This window comes from Ambystoma mexicanum, chromosome 6q (assembly GCF_040938575.1).
Source record: "Ambystoma mexicanum isolate Mex_15411 chromosome 6q, UKY_AmexF1_1, whole genome shotgun sequence".
In the NCBI taxonomy this organism is placed as follows: Eukaryota; Metazoa; Chordata; class Amphibia; order Caudata; family Ambystomatidae; genus Ambystoma; species Ambystoma mexicanum.
This window is the reverse complement of record NC_090937.1, coordinates 294,743,041-294,762,563: the sequence shown is the minus strand read 5'-3', so window position 1 is coordinate 294,762,563 and position 19,523 is coordinate 294,743,041. Positions and strand designations below refer to the sequence as shown.

Genomic DNA, 19,523 nt, shown 5'->3' with positions numbered 1-19,523 from the left:
CTGAACTGCTCTCTGGTCTGGCTTTGCACCAGGTGTCTGTGCTTCTGGGACGACCTTCTGCTTGGATTCTCAGTTTCAGGTTTCCTGCACTGTTTTGCCTGCTTTTCTCCTTGGTTCTTCGGCTTCACCACTGAGAAAATAGGGTTTGGGTTTTTAGAGGTCACCTTCAAGAGGGCTTCCGTCACCTCCCTGCCTTAGTGTCCTGACTATTACATTCTTCACCTCTTTATCCTTACTCTGGTCCTTCCCTTCCTTGCTGCCATGCCTCATGGTTGTCCTCTTACCATCGTGGGCTTGACCCCCTTAAGATCATGGTCTCAGCTGTAACCCCTGCCTTGGGACAAGTGTGCCCCTCATGCGTTCTTTATTTTACTATTCACACACTCGCTAGTCCCTTGCTCTTCCTTCTGATGTCCCCTTCCAACCTCCTTTTGTCTCAACTCCGCCTCCTCCAAGACGACTTGCCTCTGTCTGCAGCCTTGCCCCAATGCCATCCTCTGACTGAGACCCTGGCTTGGTGTGGGGCTCTGTTTGGCTGTACTCAAATGGTTCACATGAGTGTGCTTTGGGATTTTAGTCTTGAGGCAGTTTTTTAAAAGGCCATTTTGGATTGCTCTTCGCTGTCCTGCGCCGAGCACCTCATGGCACCCCCTTGCTGTAGAAAGATTATGGCACCCGTAAGTAGGCTCTGTGATGGTTTTACTTGAAAATCAGCAGAATGAATACGTTTTTTTTTTAGGAGTCTCTTTCTCTGCATGAGCTCCCTGCGCTCTACAGAAAAACCACCATGGCGGCTGTGTATACAGCGGACGCACTGCACGAGCATTACAGGATACAGGGCTCACCGAGAGGTGCCACCAAAACATGTAATGTGCCTCTGATGTCTGACGAATGTAATATGCTGCTTGTGTCTGAGCAGGTGTTTGGTTAGATGTTCATTTTTATGCTTAATGCCGCTGAACTGTGATACCCTCCAGCAATTTTTGCTGGACTAATGGATTATTTTTCTATTTTCCTGAATGAGTGGGAATCTTTTACCCCACTCGCCCTTTCTTTTACTCTATGGATGTCCTTTTTTTATGGCTCTCCATACTTTAGTTTTGGAATTATATTTTCCTATAACTTTTTGGGTATCTGCATTTTTCTATTGCAGCACACAGCACTTTCTGTGCAGTGTTGCTGCGGTGCCTCTTGGCTCTCCTTTCATTTTCTGTTGGGTTCCCCTTTTTTCTCTTGGGTTCCTTGTGTGAGCTACTCTTCCCAGGGGTAAAAGGATACTTTTTATCCTCTGTACAATCCACCATTGTGGGATCAGCACATCCCATTTTATGTGGAGTGCTGAGGAGGTATGTAATATCCCCTTTCTCCCGGCTCCTGAAACATTTCTGTTGGTGACAAGCCTACTATTATGTCGGGTGGCAGTGGACGTGTTTTACCTGGTTTTGTGATTTTTACTCGCAGGCTGACCAACCATCTGCGGTAATGCACAGAAGCATCATGATTCATCTAGAATTGTGGCTTCTTTCGCCATTTTTAGTGTGTGTGTCCTTTCTTGGTCCTTCTTCCGTCCTGGGAGGGGGGTGTCCTGGTTTGATTTTTGTCCCGAAGACTCTGACGCTTGGACCCCAATCAGTCTTAAGAAGTCCTGCCTTTTGAGCCATCCCACGATGAGTTGTGACCTTCCTGGGCTGCAAACCGCCAATACCCTTGGACCTTGAGGTTGAGTGCTGTGCAGAATCTTCCCATGAACGAAGCCTGCTGAAATGATGGTGGACTCCTGTTGGACCTCCTGAAGCAAGATTCCACTCCTTGAAGTCCCCTCGCCAGAGTGCTGGACCGAAATAGCGAGGCAAATCTATCAGACGATGACCGTTCCACATCTTGTGCCGTATGGACATAATGACATGTGCTGTGTTTCCTAAATGGATGAGTGATGGTCATAAGTGTGTATCTGTGTGAATAGGCCGGCAGACCCAGCCATCCCTTTGTGTAGCACAATTTAAAGCTGCCATTTTAGTTGTAAAGGTGACCTTTGTACACTCTATTTGGTACGCGATTACTTGTATTCCCCCGTTTGTAGATCAGTTGAGCACTAAGTGCTTGAACATGTAAATTTGGCCATAATCGTTGCCTTATCTTTTCCCATAACTGTTTATAGAAGATCTTATGGGAAGTAGAAGAATTACAGATGGAAATATCTTAAGCTGGGAGTAATCGAGGCCCAGGGATTTATTAGTAGTGCCTTTTATAGATTCTTCTGATGTAGCCTCAAGTATTTTCTCTGTTGTACGAAGTTAAGTGCTTCTGTACAGCTTCTCATGGAGGTCAGCGAATATCATAACCTACTTAAAGGAAACGAGAGGTGTAGGCAAAACTCTAACCCTGTCAGAGTTCCGATTTAAATGAAGTGGTGGAGGGAGCAGCAAACTCTTTAGAATGCGATAAGCCATGCTCGTCTCTAAAGATCGTTGCTTCTACAGAGTTAGTTATTGGATGCCTAAGATGCAATCCCAGCAGCTTCATAATGTCTGAAATAGTCACTGGTTTTTACTTCAAAGAAGAGGATCAGTATCGCACTCCAGGCCACCCTTTTCAGTGATCTGATCACTTGGCACCACAACCCCTTCACCTATCTCCATCTTATGACCACTCCTCCTCTCCCGAGTCTTATAGCCAATTGATTAGTATTTCGCTGTATCCTTTTTCTGGAGTGGATATCGCCAGTAATGTCATTTAGGGGAGAAGAAGATAAATCAGTTTAGTAGCCCCATGTAAACTCCAGTGCATTCTCGTTCTTCTGTAGTGTCGTGGGGGCGGGAAGATGGGGGCTAACTGAAGTACATTTAAAATATTTAGATCACTTGCACAACTTAGTCATAAATGATGTATGAATTAGATTGTTTATGGTATGTTTTTAACCATGTTATTTTTAACCATATACAATTAAAAAAAAAAAAAAAAAAGTACATCTGACCTGCTGAAGCAGCTACTTCCATCCCTCCCTTTTGCCAACTATTTCCACCTTTTTGAGGTTTTAGTCATTCAGATGGGAACAACATCTAAAAATAACAATGGGCCAGAAGGGCCCCTTTTGGGCTAGCTCAGGATAGCTCATGCTTTCCAGGCTGATCAAGATGAAGCATAGTTGAGGGTTAAACGGCAAGGAGATTAATACATTAGTAAGTGAGGTTAAAAAACGAGCTTATAAATATATAAACATTGAAAATATACAAAATGCATACGCTGGTGGTAATGGTATAGTAATTGAAGTGTGTGTGTGTGTATGTAAAACAAAAAATGCACTTTTTTCACTGCACCTCTAATCGGAAAGACTGTTAGCACTCCAGGGGCGCTCCACGTGTAACCTACAGAAGGTGGGGGTAAACTGAAGTGCTAGACCACCGTCCCGCTTCAGCTTGAAAGATACCCGGGGTACCTGTCAATGTCCCCCTTCCAGGACCCCTTGACACACTCAGCTCTGGGAGTACTACAGCCCCCAAATGCCATCACTGCGCCGCTCTGTCTGCAGCCACAGACCGTCCATCTACCATAGTCGCGAGACGCACTGTAGCAGTCAGGTGGGGCGTCAGACGAGCCCAGCACTCATGACAACTGGCGCCATGCCACTGTGGCTACGGCCATTTCCGAGTCGGGTTGAAGTAGGACTTTGATATCTGACAGAGGTCATGCCATACACCTTATTATGCCGCTAAGAGCCCTCACTTGATGTAATGCCCATCACAACCTTCTTGCTGTTGGATTCAGCTCTGGTAATGGCTTTGGCGCAGGTACTATTGCACAATGACCCCTTCCTCGACCTATAAGGATTAATTATGTACTGTCCATGAACACTTTATAAATACCAACTTTTTTATCGTTTCAGGGCCGAATTACCAAAGTTCTGAACATGAAGCCTCCAGAGGTGAGCTCCTGTTGTAGATTTTGAGTGCCTATTTAATATTGTTCAACCAATATGAATATTTTGATGCTGCAAGCTTGTGACTCAAACGTTCCCTTTTAAATGGCTCCATACGTGTTTTCATAGACTTGTTTAAAAGTCTGCTTTTTTATTTGTGCAGTTTTGGTCAAAATCCCTCAATTACAAACATGTGTGAGTAGGGGTGGGTTATGTGGGCTAGGGAAACATGGGGATCCCCATTAAAACCAAAAAGTGTCTACTTCATCTCGAAAAAGTGCATAAATAAAATGCAGACTTTTAAATATGTGTTTATGAAAACGCGTAGACACCAGTAGAACTTTGTGCAGACAGCAATTGAATCCCATTAGGGAACGTGGGTAAATGAGTCCTAGAGTAGAATTTGTATATCATGAAGGCAATAGTCTTTTTAGGAAATCTTCTCGATATATTTAATGTTTCTGTTTAGGACTTGCCCAGCAACTTTATGCTTCTGAGAGTATTTCATGGTGTTGTGGTTTTGGGGAGGGTGGAGTATAACGGAGATACTAGCAAGTATATATTGACCAATGTGATGGCACAACAGTTGCAGTCCTTGCAATAGGTCAGTCCTTGCCAGGACTTCCAAAAGTCAAATTCCACCCAAAATAAGTGTGATCGAGTTTCGTGGGTTTGAGCCTTAAATGATGCATTTTCGTATGCTTGTACCTCCCTGCCTAGAAGCATAGCTTCATTTACTTACGTGTCTGGTAGGGCAGCAGTTGTTTGAGTTTGTCTGACGCAAGCCTGGGTAGAGCTTTATGCACTAGGCAGGGTGGTTTTGAATGGCAAGGGTTTTATCAGGAGGCGGTGCAAAGACTTAAGGGCTGAAATCCAATATAAATGCCATTTGCAGTAGCCTATGCGGATCAACGCTACAGCAATGATGTTGGAGACCTTTCTTCCACGTCTATTGTTTTTGCACCAATTTTTGGGGGTGAGCATTGCTGATGCTGAAGTAATGTTTGGAAAGTGTAACACTGTTGCAGTGGGGGGAAACTGTGAGTAATGTTTGCAAGGCTGGTGCCTTACAAGGCTTACTAGTTATGAATCTCTTAAAATAGTTTCCTGCTGGCACTCGTTACTCCGAAATACTGAACCGTGTTCAGCAGCATTTTTTTCCTGGACTCGTGTTTGGTCTTTGTTGGTCTGACCTTCAAGTCCCCGGGTAATCGTATTCCTTATATCACTCTGCAAAAGAGCTGTACTCACTCGGTTGTTTCGCCTTACTAGGACATTGAATATTAACCTCTGGTCCTTGGGTTGCCGGGTTGTTCTCGATACTTCCCCACAGTGGTTGCCGTGGTTGAGATTTCTACAGGTGTACTTCAACTGCCTTTTCCTATTTGCAATTTGGGCGGAACCCTGTTTGCCTGTATCTCCCCATGGAGCCGCTGGGTCCCAAAACTTAGCTCTGTATCTCTTCAAAGGGGTCTTCTCTGGTGACTCTGAGGTGGGTTGTGGGCGTCCCTGCACACGTGTGCTAGAACTAAAACTTGGGTTGCTTTTCAGCACAGCCGCAGAACTGCCTACTGACTTTGCCCCGCATTTCCTTTGGATCTTTGAACACTTAACTGAAACGCTTCCAGAAGTGACTTAAATGCTCTTCCTTGTACATTGACATTTTAGCTACCCATGGATCGCTAGAGATTTTTGTCCACAAACTCAAATGTTTGCATGTGCCCTTGTGTTTGTAAAGTATGATATTTCACTCCTGTCAATGTGAAATACTTGGTTACATTGCATCACTGTAACGGTTTACTGCATCTTTCCAAGAAGTGCAATGTTTTGGTACCATCAAACTAAATGTATTTTTGCTCTTTAGTTTCCCCTTGGTTTCATTGCTGATGTTCTGTCTTTATGCCTCTAAGTTTGTTAATTTATAGCGTGCATTTGGATCAGTCCTGATGCCAACTGGAATACTGTGCATTGTGTGTGGCATCTTGCGTACAGGTAATGGCTGTTTTGGTGTGTCTATATTCCCTTGTCTCCTCCCACCACACTTAGCCTATATGTGCAGAGATTAACACCAGATGATGGTCTTGCATGTTAGAGGTAGGAGTGGACTGGGTCTTTTATAACATAACAGCTGCTGTTTTCATACATACTCTGGGTCCATCATGTGCAGGGTTCGAAATCGAGGGGAGCTGGGAGCTATTTAGTTCTTGCTTGTGTCTTAGAAGAGCCTAGTTAGCTTCCCATTCACAACTACCAGGAGCTACTTTTGGTTCCCCCGGACAACTGATGCCAAACAAACGCACCAATGCGACTGTTACTCTGTGCTTTTGGGATAATCTAAAAATAAAATTTAGGGCACATCTTTAAAACATTTAAAGCAAAGGTTGTCCCAAATATTGACAAAATTTACATCATGTGGAAGTTAAATTTGTGGAACGCTATGAACTAGCTTATCTTTCGCCAGTGGTAGCTCCTGGTCACTGGTTAATGCTGGATACCCAGGATCTGCTTTTAGCTCCTGCTTACCCAGTCTTTATTTCGATCCCTGATGTGTTGTCTATACTCAAGCTACGTATTTAGTCCTGAGAGAGATACAGGTGTGACTTCAATAAAATGTATATGCTTTCAGAATGCCACTGTTGGGTTTTAATTGGGTCAATACAGTTGATTCAGAGTTAACAATCAGCCCCCCCATTCCTCCTGAGGTTAAGTCCGACTGCTCTCCCATGCTACCTACCTTTTTCGAGAGGTTTGCTTTCTCTTTTTGGTTCGATTTGTTGTCCTGCCATTGGTTAGATGGGCCACAGCTCTCTCCAGGGGGTTGTGCGAAAATCTCCCTAACAGCATCCTTTATACATCACTGTGATGATTAACTTTGTACACCCACCACCTCAGTGCGACTTGAACCCTTTGAGCCTGTTTGTCTTCCTGTGACCTTGAACACCTCTCCTGGTACAATGCAACTGGGAAGCCTATCACCTTTTCTAGGTGGGTGTTGCAGGCCTGATCATGCCCATAAAAGGTATCCATAGACCATTTACAGCCTTCATCCCCCAAAGTCCTCTCTGATTTTGATTTGAGCTAGGAGATATATTTGCCTGTTTCCCATGTTCTGCCTTACAGTTCCCTGGCTGAACAGGCCCTACACAATTTGGATATGGGTCAGATGTTTGCTCGGTTTGGACAGACCTTTCTTAGTTGGGGATAATCTTTTTGTCACTGTTTCAAGTGTACTCAATGCATTGAATGCCACCAATGCCCGATAGATTGTGCCATTCATTGGTAAAGGATTCACCCTGCATGGTATTCCCGTTCCAGGGAGCCTCAGTGGGTACTCCACCAGATGTAAGGCATATGCGCCCGTTACGGAGATCTGACGCGCATGCACTTGAGCTACTCCCCATGTGATTTGCTAGCATTATCAACCTCAAGTATATGCCAGCTCGTTTTGCTCCCTGGGGAATTGGTCTTTGGGGAGTGTGGATGTGAGTATAGGAGTGTGGGTTCGCGGATGTGCAACAGGGTTCTTTGTCTACATTCTATTGTTGCTTAAGCCTGCTGCACGAGTAAGCCTTTCCCAACAAGTTATGAAGGAGGGAGAGCTGTGGATTCAAAGTACCACCCCATAAAACGATTTCTATTTCCCACCTGCTGTGCATAATGTGCTTTCAAGTAAACTGATGGTATGTAGGAGTATGTTGGAGGTCACACTCTAAAATCCCACCCCTGGATCTTTTCTGTAGTGCATCCCCATGTGCATTTATTTAGGCACCCCTCTCTAGATGTTCCCTCCAGTTCGACACTGTTTGTACAAGCCGCTGCAAGGGTATGTACAGCAAGTGTGTGTGTGTGTGTGTGTGTATATAATATAAAATTCTGAAGTTTGAAATCTGGTTAGATCACATGCTGTGCATAGGCCGACATGTAGTGGAAGCTGCGGAGTATTACAGTTTGTTTTTTGAAACTCGGAAAGGTGAGTCGAACTTGGGCATGCCAGTAATACTATTCCTAGTGTGACGTCCCCTGTACCCATGATGACTCGCGCGTGTAGGACCGTCAGATTGTTTTTTCCGCCATACTAGTCGGACGCATGTTGTGGAGTGCCCTTGGCTTTTAGCCGTTGATAGTTATAGTTACTGTTAAATACTTCAACTTTCACTTCCCACCGTACGCCGAAGAAGATCGAGGAAGACAGCCGTTGAGGACTGCCACGACGGACTTCGGGCCCTGGAAGGCCTCTGGCCTCCGCCCTGTACAGTAGGGAGAGTGTGGGGTGGTCATGCAGGCTTCTTCCCACCTTTTTTCCTACATATACCCACCCGCTGCCATTTTGTTACATATGGAGAGTACTCCATTCAAATTTTGCCCAAAGTGTAACTGGAACTTTCCCTGGGTAGACGAGTACAATACTTGCAATCTGTGTCTCCCATGAGACCATCCCGAGGCTACCTGTCGAGCTTGCAAGCTCTTCAAGCCGAAAACCCTTAAATCCGCTCAACTAAGCGCTGGGGCCACTATGCCAGGCAGCTAGAGGCCATGGAAGTGGAGGGGACATTCAGCGATGGCAGCAACGCCGCCGAATTGGACGGCGAGGGCAGAGGGGTGACTTCGGACACCCATGTGCAGGCCCCCAACCCCAAAGGACTGGCCGGCGGCCACGTTGTGGGGACAACACGCGGCGGCAAAAGCGCTACACATACTACCTCCACTAAACCCATCAGCCCCGGCTGTGACTCGACACGCGTGTCGAGCAATCGGCAACGGAAGACACCAAGAGCGCGGTCCAACGAATCTGTGTCCTCTGGGCGTTCCCGTTCACCTCATGACAAAGGCCAACCGTCTTCGGTTAACAAAGGTGTCAGACTATCAATAGTCCCCAAAGCCTGATCGTCTGACGATTCCACCCTCTATCCTACACAGACAGGACGCGTAGCGTCTACACCCGAGATTCAAGGTCATTCCTCGAATATCACCTCTGAATCCCGACGCGTCAAATCCCTCGGAGGCCCCTAAAAACACTGGAAAACATTCCTCTAGTCATGGGAAGGGGGATAAGCAACATAAAAGGGCATCTTCAGAACACCATGTTCGTAAAGAGAAACAGAAGGCCTCTAAATCAATAGAAAAGTCCAATGTGTCAGACCCTACCACTAAAAGTAAAGTCATTCCTCCCACTGCTCACGATATGGCCATTGATGAGGAACCAGAACAGGTTGTTGTTATTCCTAGTTCCAGAGAATGGAACTCAGCAGATATTGATAGGGTCATGAGAAGGATGTCATTTATGGCTGACTTCTATGAAAAGGACCCTAATTACTTTCATAGTTATGCCAACACCCCGGTTACTTCTGCCCCTTCGGGGTCTAAGGCAATACCTAAATCCTCTCAGCCCCCTGCTAAAAAAACTCCGCTCTGACGCCCAGGCTTAGGGCTTGGTCACAGACTCCTTTGTGGTGGAATCTTACCACCCTGATTCATATTGTGATGAAACAGAACCACAATTGGTGGAAGACCAGACAAGGGTCTCTTATTATGGGGATGATGAGGACCAGGAGGAGGATGAGGCTGAAGCCTACAATCTTGACTCCCCAATTCCTAAAGACCCCCGGTGCATGACTCGCCAGTAGATAACCAACCACTCCTCAATGCGGTACTGGCTAAAGCAGCTGCCCATTTTCATATTGACACGCAGGGTGTCCAAGAAGACATGGATTTCGCTGAAGAGATCCTAGGAGAGAAGAGAGCCATTACTCGGGCTATCCCTATATTAAAATCCATCCAGCAGAGGATTGATCCATCGCTGGTAACCCCAAATCTCACTTGTGCGGTTAATCCACGAGTCGAGAAATTGTTCCGTGCCGCACCCTCTGATTCCCTTGTACATTAGGGGCCAATTAAAACCGGGTTCCCTGGTCGTAACAGCCACCAGAAAGAGGGCAGGTACACGGCTTGCTTCTTCTGAAGCATCTCCTGATAAAGAGAGTAAAAGACTATACGCTCTGGGTAGAAAGGTTGCCTCCACTTCCACCTATTGGGCACGAATTGCCAACACTGCCACTCTTTTGGCAAGCTACAATTGCCATCGGTGGGAGGAGGTATCTACTTTGATATCCTCCGCACCCGAACCCCTAAAGAGCCAGTTGGCTCAACTGGCAGCAGACGGAAGGTCTGTATCAGGATGCATACTAAAGACAAACTTTGATGCAGCAGATAATGCTGGAAGGTTAATCGCCGCAGGCACTGTTATAAAGCGTCCCGCTTGGCTAAGGCAGTTGGGGTTCAAACCTGAAACCCAAGCCACCCTCATAGATATGCCGGTAGAGCTGAACGTACTATTCGGCAAGGCAGTGGAGGAAGCTTTAAAGACAGCTAAGGATAATAATAATAATGAGCATGAGACCCTAAAATCTCTTGGCCAGCTCGCCAATAAACCCTCTGGACGGACGGGAAACAACAATTTTCACTGCTTTCGGGGCCAAAGTTCCCAAAGGGGTTCAAACTATTTACAGAATCGGAGAACCTCATGGGGCAACTATCAATCCCTGTCCTCACAGGGTTTCCCCAGAGGGCAGCGCAGGGGCCGCACTAGGGGTAGAGGCAGCCCCACCAGAGGTGGTACGCCACCCAACAAACAGTGACGTTCCGCTTCAGGTCCCCTCCCATGCATCCCCAGTAGGGGGGGCACATTTCCACCTTCAGCCACGCATGGAAGAGGATCACTTCGGACAGATGGGTGCTGTCCACAGTTTCCAGAGGATACTGCATAGAGTTGCTAGGGCGCCCCCACAACCATCCTCCGCGACCGAAGGTACACTCGCTGGAACATCAGAAGATCCTCCTCGAGGAGATTGCCATTCTGCTAGCAAAGGACGCCATAGAAGTCGTCCCGGTCAACCAGGTAAACGGGGGTATTTATTCAACCTACTTCCTTGTGCCAAAAAAATCTGACAATGCGCCCAGTATTAGATTTGCACCCTGCAAACAAGTATGTCAAGCCACAAAAATTCTGCATGACACTACAAGAGGTAATCCCCCCCTTACTAAAAAAAGGGGATAACATGGCAACATTGGATATGAAAGATGCCTATTTTCATATTCCAATGTTCCCAGCGCACAGACAATTATTGCGTTTCAAGATAGACAACCAGCACTACCAATTCAAGGTGCTGCCCTTCGGTATAGCCTCTGCTCCAAGGGTATTCACCAAGGTACTGGCGGTGGTGGCGGCGCACTTACGCAGGGAGGCAATCCCAGTATACCCTTACCTGGACGACTGGCTCATTACAGGGGAGTCCCCCACCCCCCCCCCCTAATTTGCAGACTAAACATCCAAAGAACAATCAACCTCCTCTTCCAATTGGGCTTCTCAATCAACGAGAAAAAAAATCAAGCCTGGTGCCAAGCACCTCCAAAACAGTTCCTAGGAGCTGTCCTAAATACCCAAGAGGGGTTGGCCTTTCCATCAGAGGAAAGAATTCGAAATCTGTTGCTGAAAATTCCTCAATATCAGGCCGGTCGCCAAATAAGGGTGTGCAAAGCTATGTGTTTTCTAGGCATGATGGCATCCTGCATTTACCTGGTTCCTCACGCGCACCTGCGCATACGACCCATGCAGGAAGGGTTGGCGACACAGTGGTCTCAGGCAAGTGGTCAGTGGGACGATCTAGTGGTCGTTTCGCCAACAATAGTAGAGAGTCTTCACTGGTGGACAAGAGAATCTTACGAAGGGTAAACCCTTCTATGAGCCAGAGATAAAAAAACAGACGCCTCCCTAGCAGGATGGGTCTCTGGTCTCACACAGTGGCTCAGAACCACATCAATCTGCTAGAACTTCTGTTAGTCTTCGAAGCGCTTCAGGCATTCGAACCCCTCTTATCCAACCAGTCTGTGCAGATCCTAACAGATAGCACGACTGCAATGTTTTACTTAAACAAATAAGGAAGCACTCGTTCTCCCAATCTGTCCAAGCTTGCCCAGAAAATTTGGAAATGGGCACTCAGACGGAAGATTTACTTGTCATCCCAACATGTTCCAGGGGAACTCAACTCGCTAGCAGATGCTCTGAGCAGAGATCCCCTCCCAGAGGAACACGAGTGGCGACTACACGAAGAAGTCATAGATCTCCTCTTCTCTCTCAGTGGGGTTTCCCCACTATAGACCTATTCGCCACAAGAAAAAACAGACAATGCCCAGACTTCGCATCCAGGATCCCCCAGCCAGGCTCCAAGGGGAATGCCCTATAGATGAATTGGTCGGGATGTTTGCCTATGCTTTTCCACCAACCCCTCTGAGGAGGAAAGTGGTGAACAAGATCCACAGGGAACCGATGACGCTCATCCTGGTTGCTCCTATGTGGGCGAGACAACCATGGTATCCACACCTATGCAAACTGGCCGTGTGCGACCCCATCAAACTCCTGTGCCGGTACAAACTACTCTCCCAGCACGAGGGACTAAGTGCTTCCCCAGCCCAACTCGATGAACTTGGCAGCATGGCTCCTGAAGTAACAGAGTTCGGACAACTCAATTTACCCCAGAGATGTATGGATATCTTGAGAGTCAAGAAAACCTAACACGAGGCACTGTTACTATGACAAATGGAAACGAGTCGTAATTTGGTGCCAGAATAAGCAAATCAACCCAGTTGATTGTACTCCTTCTAATGTTGTCACCTATATGCTCCACCTTCTAGATGCAGGATTAGTGTTTAACTCACTTAAAGTGCACCTGGCAGCTTTATCAGCCTACACCACTTCCCATAACAAGGTGTCATGGTGGAAAGAGCCAGTCGTCAAAACATTTATGGAAGGGGTAAAGAGACTCCACCCTCCATTTCTAACCCACCACCAGGTTGGGACCTTAATGTGGTACTTGCTAAGCTCATGGGATCTCCCTTTGAGCCCATGCACAAGTCTAGTCTCAAACACCTGACTTATAAAACTGCCTTCTTAGTAGCCATCACCTCCATAAGAAGGGTCAGTAGGATCCTTTCTTTACTATTCATAAGGATAAACTGGTTTTACGCACTTACCCTAATTTCACTTGCACTTACCCTAAACGTTCTCACCTAATTTCCAAATTCCATGTTAACCAGTCTATTGATCTAACAGCCTCCTTCCAAGAACCCAAAAGCTCTGCTGAGGTGAAACTTCACACACTAGATGTGAGGAGGGCGGTCCTCTACTATGTAGACAAGACTAGACTGCTAAGAAAGACAGATCAGCTGTTCGTCTCCATAGCTCCAGGCAGAGAAGGAGATCGCGTCTCTAAAAATGCCATCTCTAGGTGGATAGTCGGATGTATCCAGCTGTGCTATTCCCTTTCAGATAAAACACTGCCTTTTACGCCAGGGGCCCACTCTACAAGAGGTACTTCAGCCACTCTGGCTTTCATTGCAAAGGTACCCCTTGACAGCATTTGCAAAGCAGCTACATGGACCTCTATTCACACTTTTACTCAGCACTACTGCATTGACTCTCGTTCCAAGACAGATACTCAAGTGGGACAAGCGGTTCTAAGACATATGTTCGCTCATGAACCTTCTCGCATCCCACCTCCTTCTTCTAAAACTGCTCGCTAATCTATGCAAAGCATGCGATCTAAGCAGATTCCACAAGCCTCAGAAGGGATACATTACTCACCGTAATCGAATTTCTGATGCTTGTATCTGCTTAGATTCACATGCGCCCGCCCTTCCTCCCCTCTTAGAGAAGGTGCATGGATGCTTGTAGTCTTATCTTTCTTATCTGCTTGGATACTCTGTTCTCTCGCTAGTCCTCATGTCAGAAAAAATACAATCTAAAGGGACCTACACGCGTGAGGGATCATTCGTACAGGGGACGTCACACTTGGGATAGTATTACTGGCACGCCCTGGTTCGGCACCCCTTTTCGCGTTTTGAAAAACAAACTGTAATACTCTGCAGCTTTCACTAGAAGTCGGCCTATGCACAGCATGTGAATCTAAGCCAATACAAGCATCAGAAATACGATTACGGTGAGTAATGTATTATATACACACACAATGAAAAAACTTTGCTAAGGTGACGTTATGGTTAAGTTCCAGTAATAAAAACCTTGGACGTTACCTTGGTTACAAGTAAAACCGAAAACGCCCTGAAATTCGCCACTTTTGGTAAGCTAAGCAGCCATAACTCGCGCCACCACCGTGCACTGCTAAGAATAACACCAATGACATCAAAGATGACATCACAAATATGATTGATGACATCGCATGTCTAGCCCCCTGACATATCTAGGCCAGGTGAGTTTATTCACTGATAGTCAAAAACTTAAAATTCAAAAGGTATTACATTTGTAGACGTTGCTATTCTCACATGTTCTTACAGTACTTTCCTTAGAATTCAATCGCATCTTACGATGCACATACATAGGGGAAGAAGCAGGCCTGAAACACAGCAATAATTTCTATGCATGAAGATAATCATGTTGGTTTTACACAGTGGCTCATGATACTGCCTCTTGTTTACTTACTTTACTCTCCCTGTATAAACCCCATATTTGTATACATTGTGGTCTCTTAATGTTTTGTGTGTAGTAGTACACATATGTAGTAAGTGATGCATTATTACCTACTTAGTATATATTTCACAGTATGCAAAAGTGTGATACAGAAGCATTCACCATTTTACTATCCATCATTGGAAAATTTGAAATATTACATCTCTATGGTGTATGCTGCGGCCAATGCCTATGTTTCTGTATGAGTAGGTTCCTGTACTAGAAACAACAATGCAATGGAATGTTCTTTGGAGCAATACATTGCATAATCAAGTATGTAGTTCATCACACATTTCCAGATGACCCCTGACACTTTTTTGCTAACATTACATTCACAACCCCTTGTAGGGACTTCCTATGAAAATTAAATGCACATGTGATGTCATCAGTAATATAATCGATCATATTTGTGATGTCACCTTTGATGTCATGGGTGTTATTCTTAGCAGTGCACGGTGGTGGCGCGATTTATGGTTGCTTAGCTTACCATAACTGGCGATTTTGGGGTTTTTTCAGTTTTACTTGTAACCATAATGTCCCTTTTAACAATGTTTTCTTCATTGAATTTCATAGGTTTTTATTAGTGTAACTTAACCATAGCGTCCCTTTAACAAAGTTTGTTCAGTGGATTTCATGGGTTTTTACCAGTGCATGCTATTTTCCTACAATTTACTAATATCATACTTACCCAATATAGCAATATTTGTGTCCAATTTACAGTGTCACTTTAAAACCTTGCCCTTTCCCACCTTCTAGAATCATTTTTTAACACTGCTATAAACTTGCAACAATTTCAACTAGTTTTGCATCTGTAGACGTCTACGAACATCTGACTTCATTGCAGACCTTCCGGACAGTGCCACATGACCAAACGCTGGCGTGCGGCATGATGACGTGTCCGAGAACCCGTCCGCACTTCACGATAAGATTTGTGCTTCGCGGACAGTTCGGAACTGCATTTTCTACTGATCTAGGAACTTTCAACTTCAAAATGTCCCTTGCACAGCCCCAACACCTATTCCTACTCGTCAATTAACAATCTAGTACACAGTACATACTTTAAGCAAAACTATTTATCTTAAAATTGAATCCGCTAATGCCATCCCTCCTCCCCAAGAGACACCGCCACTGCTGTAATCAAGGAGCATGAGAAACACTGCCCCCTACCTTAGAAATAACACACGCGCAACATCTTCCCCTGTCCACCTGCCCCTTCATATGTGTTTGGTGCCTCTTCCCTCATTTCCCTCCCCACCTTTCATTCTAAGCTTTCCTGCCAAAAAAAATGCATCCTAAAACAATAAGAGATGTTCCTTTACACACCTTTCACAGTTAAAAATAACAAAAAAAAGTATAGACTCCATCTACTTTATATTTCTCAGTAAAGTACATAGACTCAATAAGATTTTCCAACATTTCCATTTTCATTTTGTGTTATGCTAATGGCAATATTGTGGTGTGTATCCCCCGTTCCAGGGATGGAATGGTGGATATCGGCGTGATCATCCCAAGCGAAGCGAGGGTGGATAACAAGGTCTCCGGACCATTATCCCCCCATTCCAGCCCCTATAATCGGGGATGAAGGCCATTAGAAGCCAAGGTTCCCAAAGTGGTGCTTAAAAAAAGGATTTTTATTCCTACACCAAGACGCCCGAGGTGTCCTGGTGTAGGAAGGAAAATACTTTAGCAAGATGGCCACCATGGAAAGGGAAGGCAGGGTTCCGTACAGGTTCCCTCTTCGCTTTCCATGGCAGCCTGCAGAAGGCGAGAAGAGAACCCTATAACCATATTACCACGCGCACATTTTTCTTCCCTTTTATAAACTATCCCAATTTCGAATAACTTTACCACAAATCTAGTCCCGGGTGGACATGTCTACTTTAACCCCATGTGTTGTCCCTCGTGGTCATGGCCAGTAGCCGGATTGTCCGGATCATGACCTTATTACATGACCCGGACAATCTGACCACAGCCTACACCTCAGTCACCAAAGGTATATCACTATATTTTTTGTACCTACATTATTTCACTTGTCAAAAAACAAAATCCCACCAAACTTCGCCAAAACATTTATATCTAGATCTATTATCAGTTTGCCAAAAGACGTGTAAATTTGTCAAATTGTACCTCATTTATAAGCCTTTACATTATTTTGGGACCCCCCCACTCTAAATTTGCCCCCTCTTGACAGAACCCCACGTCCGAACTATTCGCTGACTTTCTCAGTGAAAAACACCCTTCTTTTTGCTCCCTGCAGCCATATCCCATTCCATCCTCATCACCCCTCACCTCCCTAGTGATTATAGTTTGACAGTGCAATGTTGTGTTTTTTAATGTTTTTACCGCAATGTCCGCGGACACCGGTCACTGTCCGTGAATCCAAGATGGCGGGCGTTTAAAAAAATCTGACGCTTTTCACCCATCCAGTCAGTGGGCGTGTCCGATGTCCGCGGACACCACGTTGCCTTCTAACCAATCTGGGTCCTGTCCGCAGACCGAACAGGGTAGTGTGTCTGCAGAGCGGACATAGATATCACTAATGTTTTGGGACATACTTTTTGGTCGTTTAAAAAAAAAAAAAAAAAATACTGGACGGAGTTCCACCAAATTTACAAAAGCACGCTTTCCGGACCAAGCTGCCGCTCCTGCTGCAAATTTTGTGAAAATCCGTTCAGCGGTTTGGGCTGTAGGCGTGAGCAGTTTTTTTTTTTTTTCTCCATTCAGTCTATGGGGAAAAAAAAGATATTTTGGAACCCCCCTATAACTTTACCCCCCCTTGACCAAACCTCACCAAGCTTTGCAAAATAATTCAGAGTGGGCCATATACTTTTTGTGCAAAGTTGGTGAGGACTCGTGCAGAGGGAGCAAAGTTATAAGCTGCCCAAAAAGTGCTCTCCCTATGGGTTTTCCCTGTCTTCGTGCTCATGCTCCAAGATCTTCCCATGAGCTTGAAGGGGAGTAGCAAACATAACATTAACTTCAAGGTACTTGCTGCAACGACTCCAGTACCGATAGTACTTGGTCCACACGGGCACAGCCAGAACAGTTAATAAAATGACGTATGGTTCTTTTAGCCTATTAAAGCAGATGCAGTGTTTAATTGCATAGCATGTCACCTACGTACGGTGCTTTAAGAAAGTGCTTGTTCACTACTGCATAGCATCATGTTCGTCCTTTTCTGTTCGCAAATGGCCTCCTCTCTTTTTCTGTTCTTAGCACTTTGAGGTTGCTGAAGCGTACTAAAGCAACTTGTAAGCAGAACAAATTGCATTGAAATAAAACGCAGCTCCCAGATTGGCATTGCATTGAAATTGCCGCTTTCCTTGGGGCATTTAAATAACTTGTTTTTATAACTTTAGATTTTAGCAATGATTGAAGAAGCTGCTGGCACTCGGATGTACGAGTGTAAGAAACTTGCTGCCCAGAAAACCATTGAGAAGAAAGAGGCGAAGCTGAAGGAGATTCATACGGTAAACTATCTTGAATATGAATCTTGTATTCTCAGTTTTAATGGCCTTTTATATTGAAGTGTTTTAATTGTGATGATCTGTAGTTGGCAATTGTTTTTGTTTCCTCCAGAATGCATTTCCCCCATGCCGCCTACTGCTTGCTGAATGTGTATTGCACGATGGCGTGTTTTGTTAGCGTTTTTTTAGCATTTACCAATATGGTAAGTTATGGCCCTACTTCACGGCGTTTACCACTTTCCTGGGTAAAGTGCACTGTTTTGCTGGTGCTTGTGAAGTGGCTTCTCTGTTCCATGCCACCATGAAATCCGATTTCCCTGCTTTAAACCAGAAAAGCTTTAAAAGTGTTTGTATTTTGTTGCTGCATAGTTGTCTGTTTTAAAATACAGGCATGCGTAGTGGACGAGAAAGTAACGAATCAAGTGTCTAGACACTAATTGAAAGCTTGTAAAATCGGTATTTTTGAAAAGAAATGTTTAATCAAATCATCTGACTTTACAGCGGGGACTACTGTACCCTACTGCCCCTTTCAGGCAACATATGGCTCTCTATTTGTATAGGCGGTGCATTCTGAATGGTTAATGTTCATCTCCGATGTAGATTGTTGCACAAAATATTGTCCCTAAACTTTAAAATATAAAATCCCTTTGGCTCTAATTAGTATGTGATGTTAGCATGGTGAAATCCCATATCCTATTTTTTTCTAGGTTTCTCTTTTTGGGGACCTATCTTTGTGCATTTTGTTCACTGGGGATTAGGCGGTGCATAGCATGGTAGCAACTGCAATGAAGTTTAGGAATGTTTTGTATCACTAGCCATTAACCAAGGGGCACCAAGAATCCCTGTCTACTCGTCGTGTTTTGTTTGTTTTTGTAATTGGAATTGGCTACTTATATAACGCGCTTAATACTCGGAGGTTTCTAAGCGGGGGACCAGGGGCTCGAACCTGTGTTGCTAAGCGTCGTCTTGCCTCCAATGCGAGCTCGTTGCCCCTGAGCTAACTTCCCGAGACAACTGATCAATGTTCAGGGAGCCCTCAACGGCGAAAAGGCTACTATAATCGAAAGTCGAGTGGAAGCAGTCTGCACTGCGTTGACCCGCTCATTCTGTTTCTGGCTTAGGTAGGATATATGACTGGGATTGTCATAAAGATTTGAGCACAGCAGGTGCTAAAAGTAGCGCCTACATATCCGACATCACAAGAGAGCTGGAGCACCTCTGGGTAATGAGGAGAGACACAAATTAAACTTCCACTTGAGCTGCTAATTGTACCTTAGTTCATTATCGCATGCTTTAAATGTCTTCTAGATGTGGCCCTATTCTCATTTAAACACATTCCCAAAACAGTTATGCCATGGAAGTATGTTTGAATACAACCATTTGGCCTGGGGAGTAACCAAGTCCTTATTTGTAGTTGTGAACCTAACTGGCTCTTTTGGGCTACATGCAGGGGCCTAAATGGCTCCCAGAAATGTTTACTCTCAAAGCCCTTTGTAATAACGGTGAAAGCTATATATTGTCATTGAAAATCTTGTTCTAGGGTTAGAAAGGTTTCGTGTCTAAAATGACCACACCTGAATGTTTCGTCTAGAACGCAAGTCGTAAATAATCGGCGAGGTTGGAG

General features: G+C 45.0%; 1 protein-coding gene across 1 annotated transcript in view; it reads left to right on the top strand.

Moving 5' to 3' along the window:
* Positions 1-19,523, top strand: part of SMC2 (structural maintenance of chromosomes 2) — a 938,385-nt gene that overhangs the window by 108,844 nt on the left and 810,018 nt on the right. The window contains exons 5-6 of the mRNA XM_069630781.1: positions 3,884-3,922; positions 17,792-17,902. Of these exons, the coding sequence (XP_069486882.1) occupies positions 3,884-3,922; positions 17,792-17,902 (150 nt within the window). The remainder of the gene's footprint in view (positions 1-3,883; positions 3,923-17,791; positions 17,903-19,523) is intronic.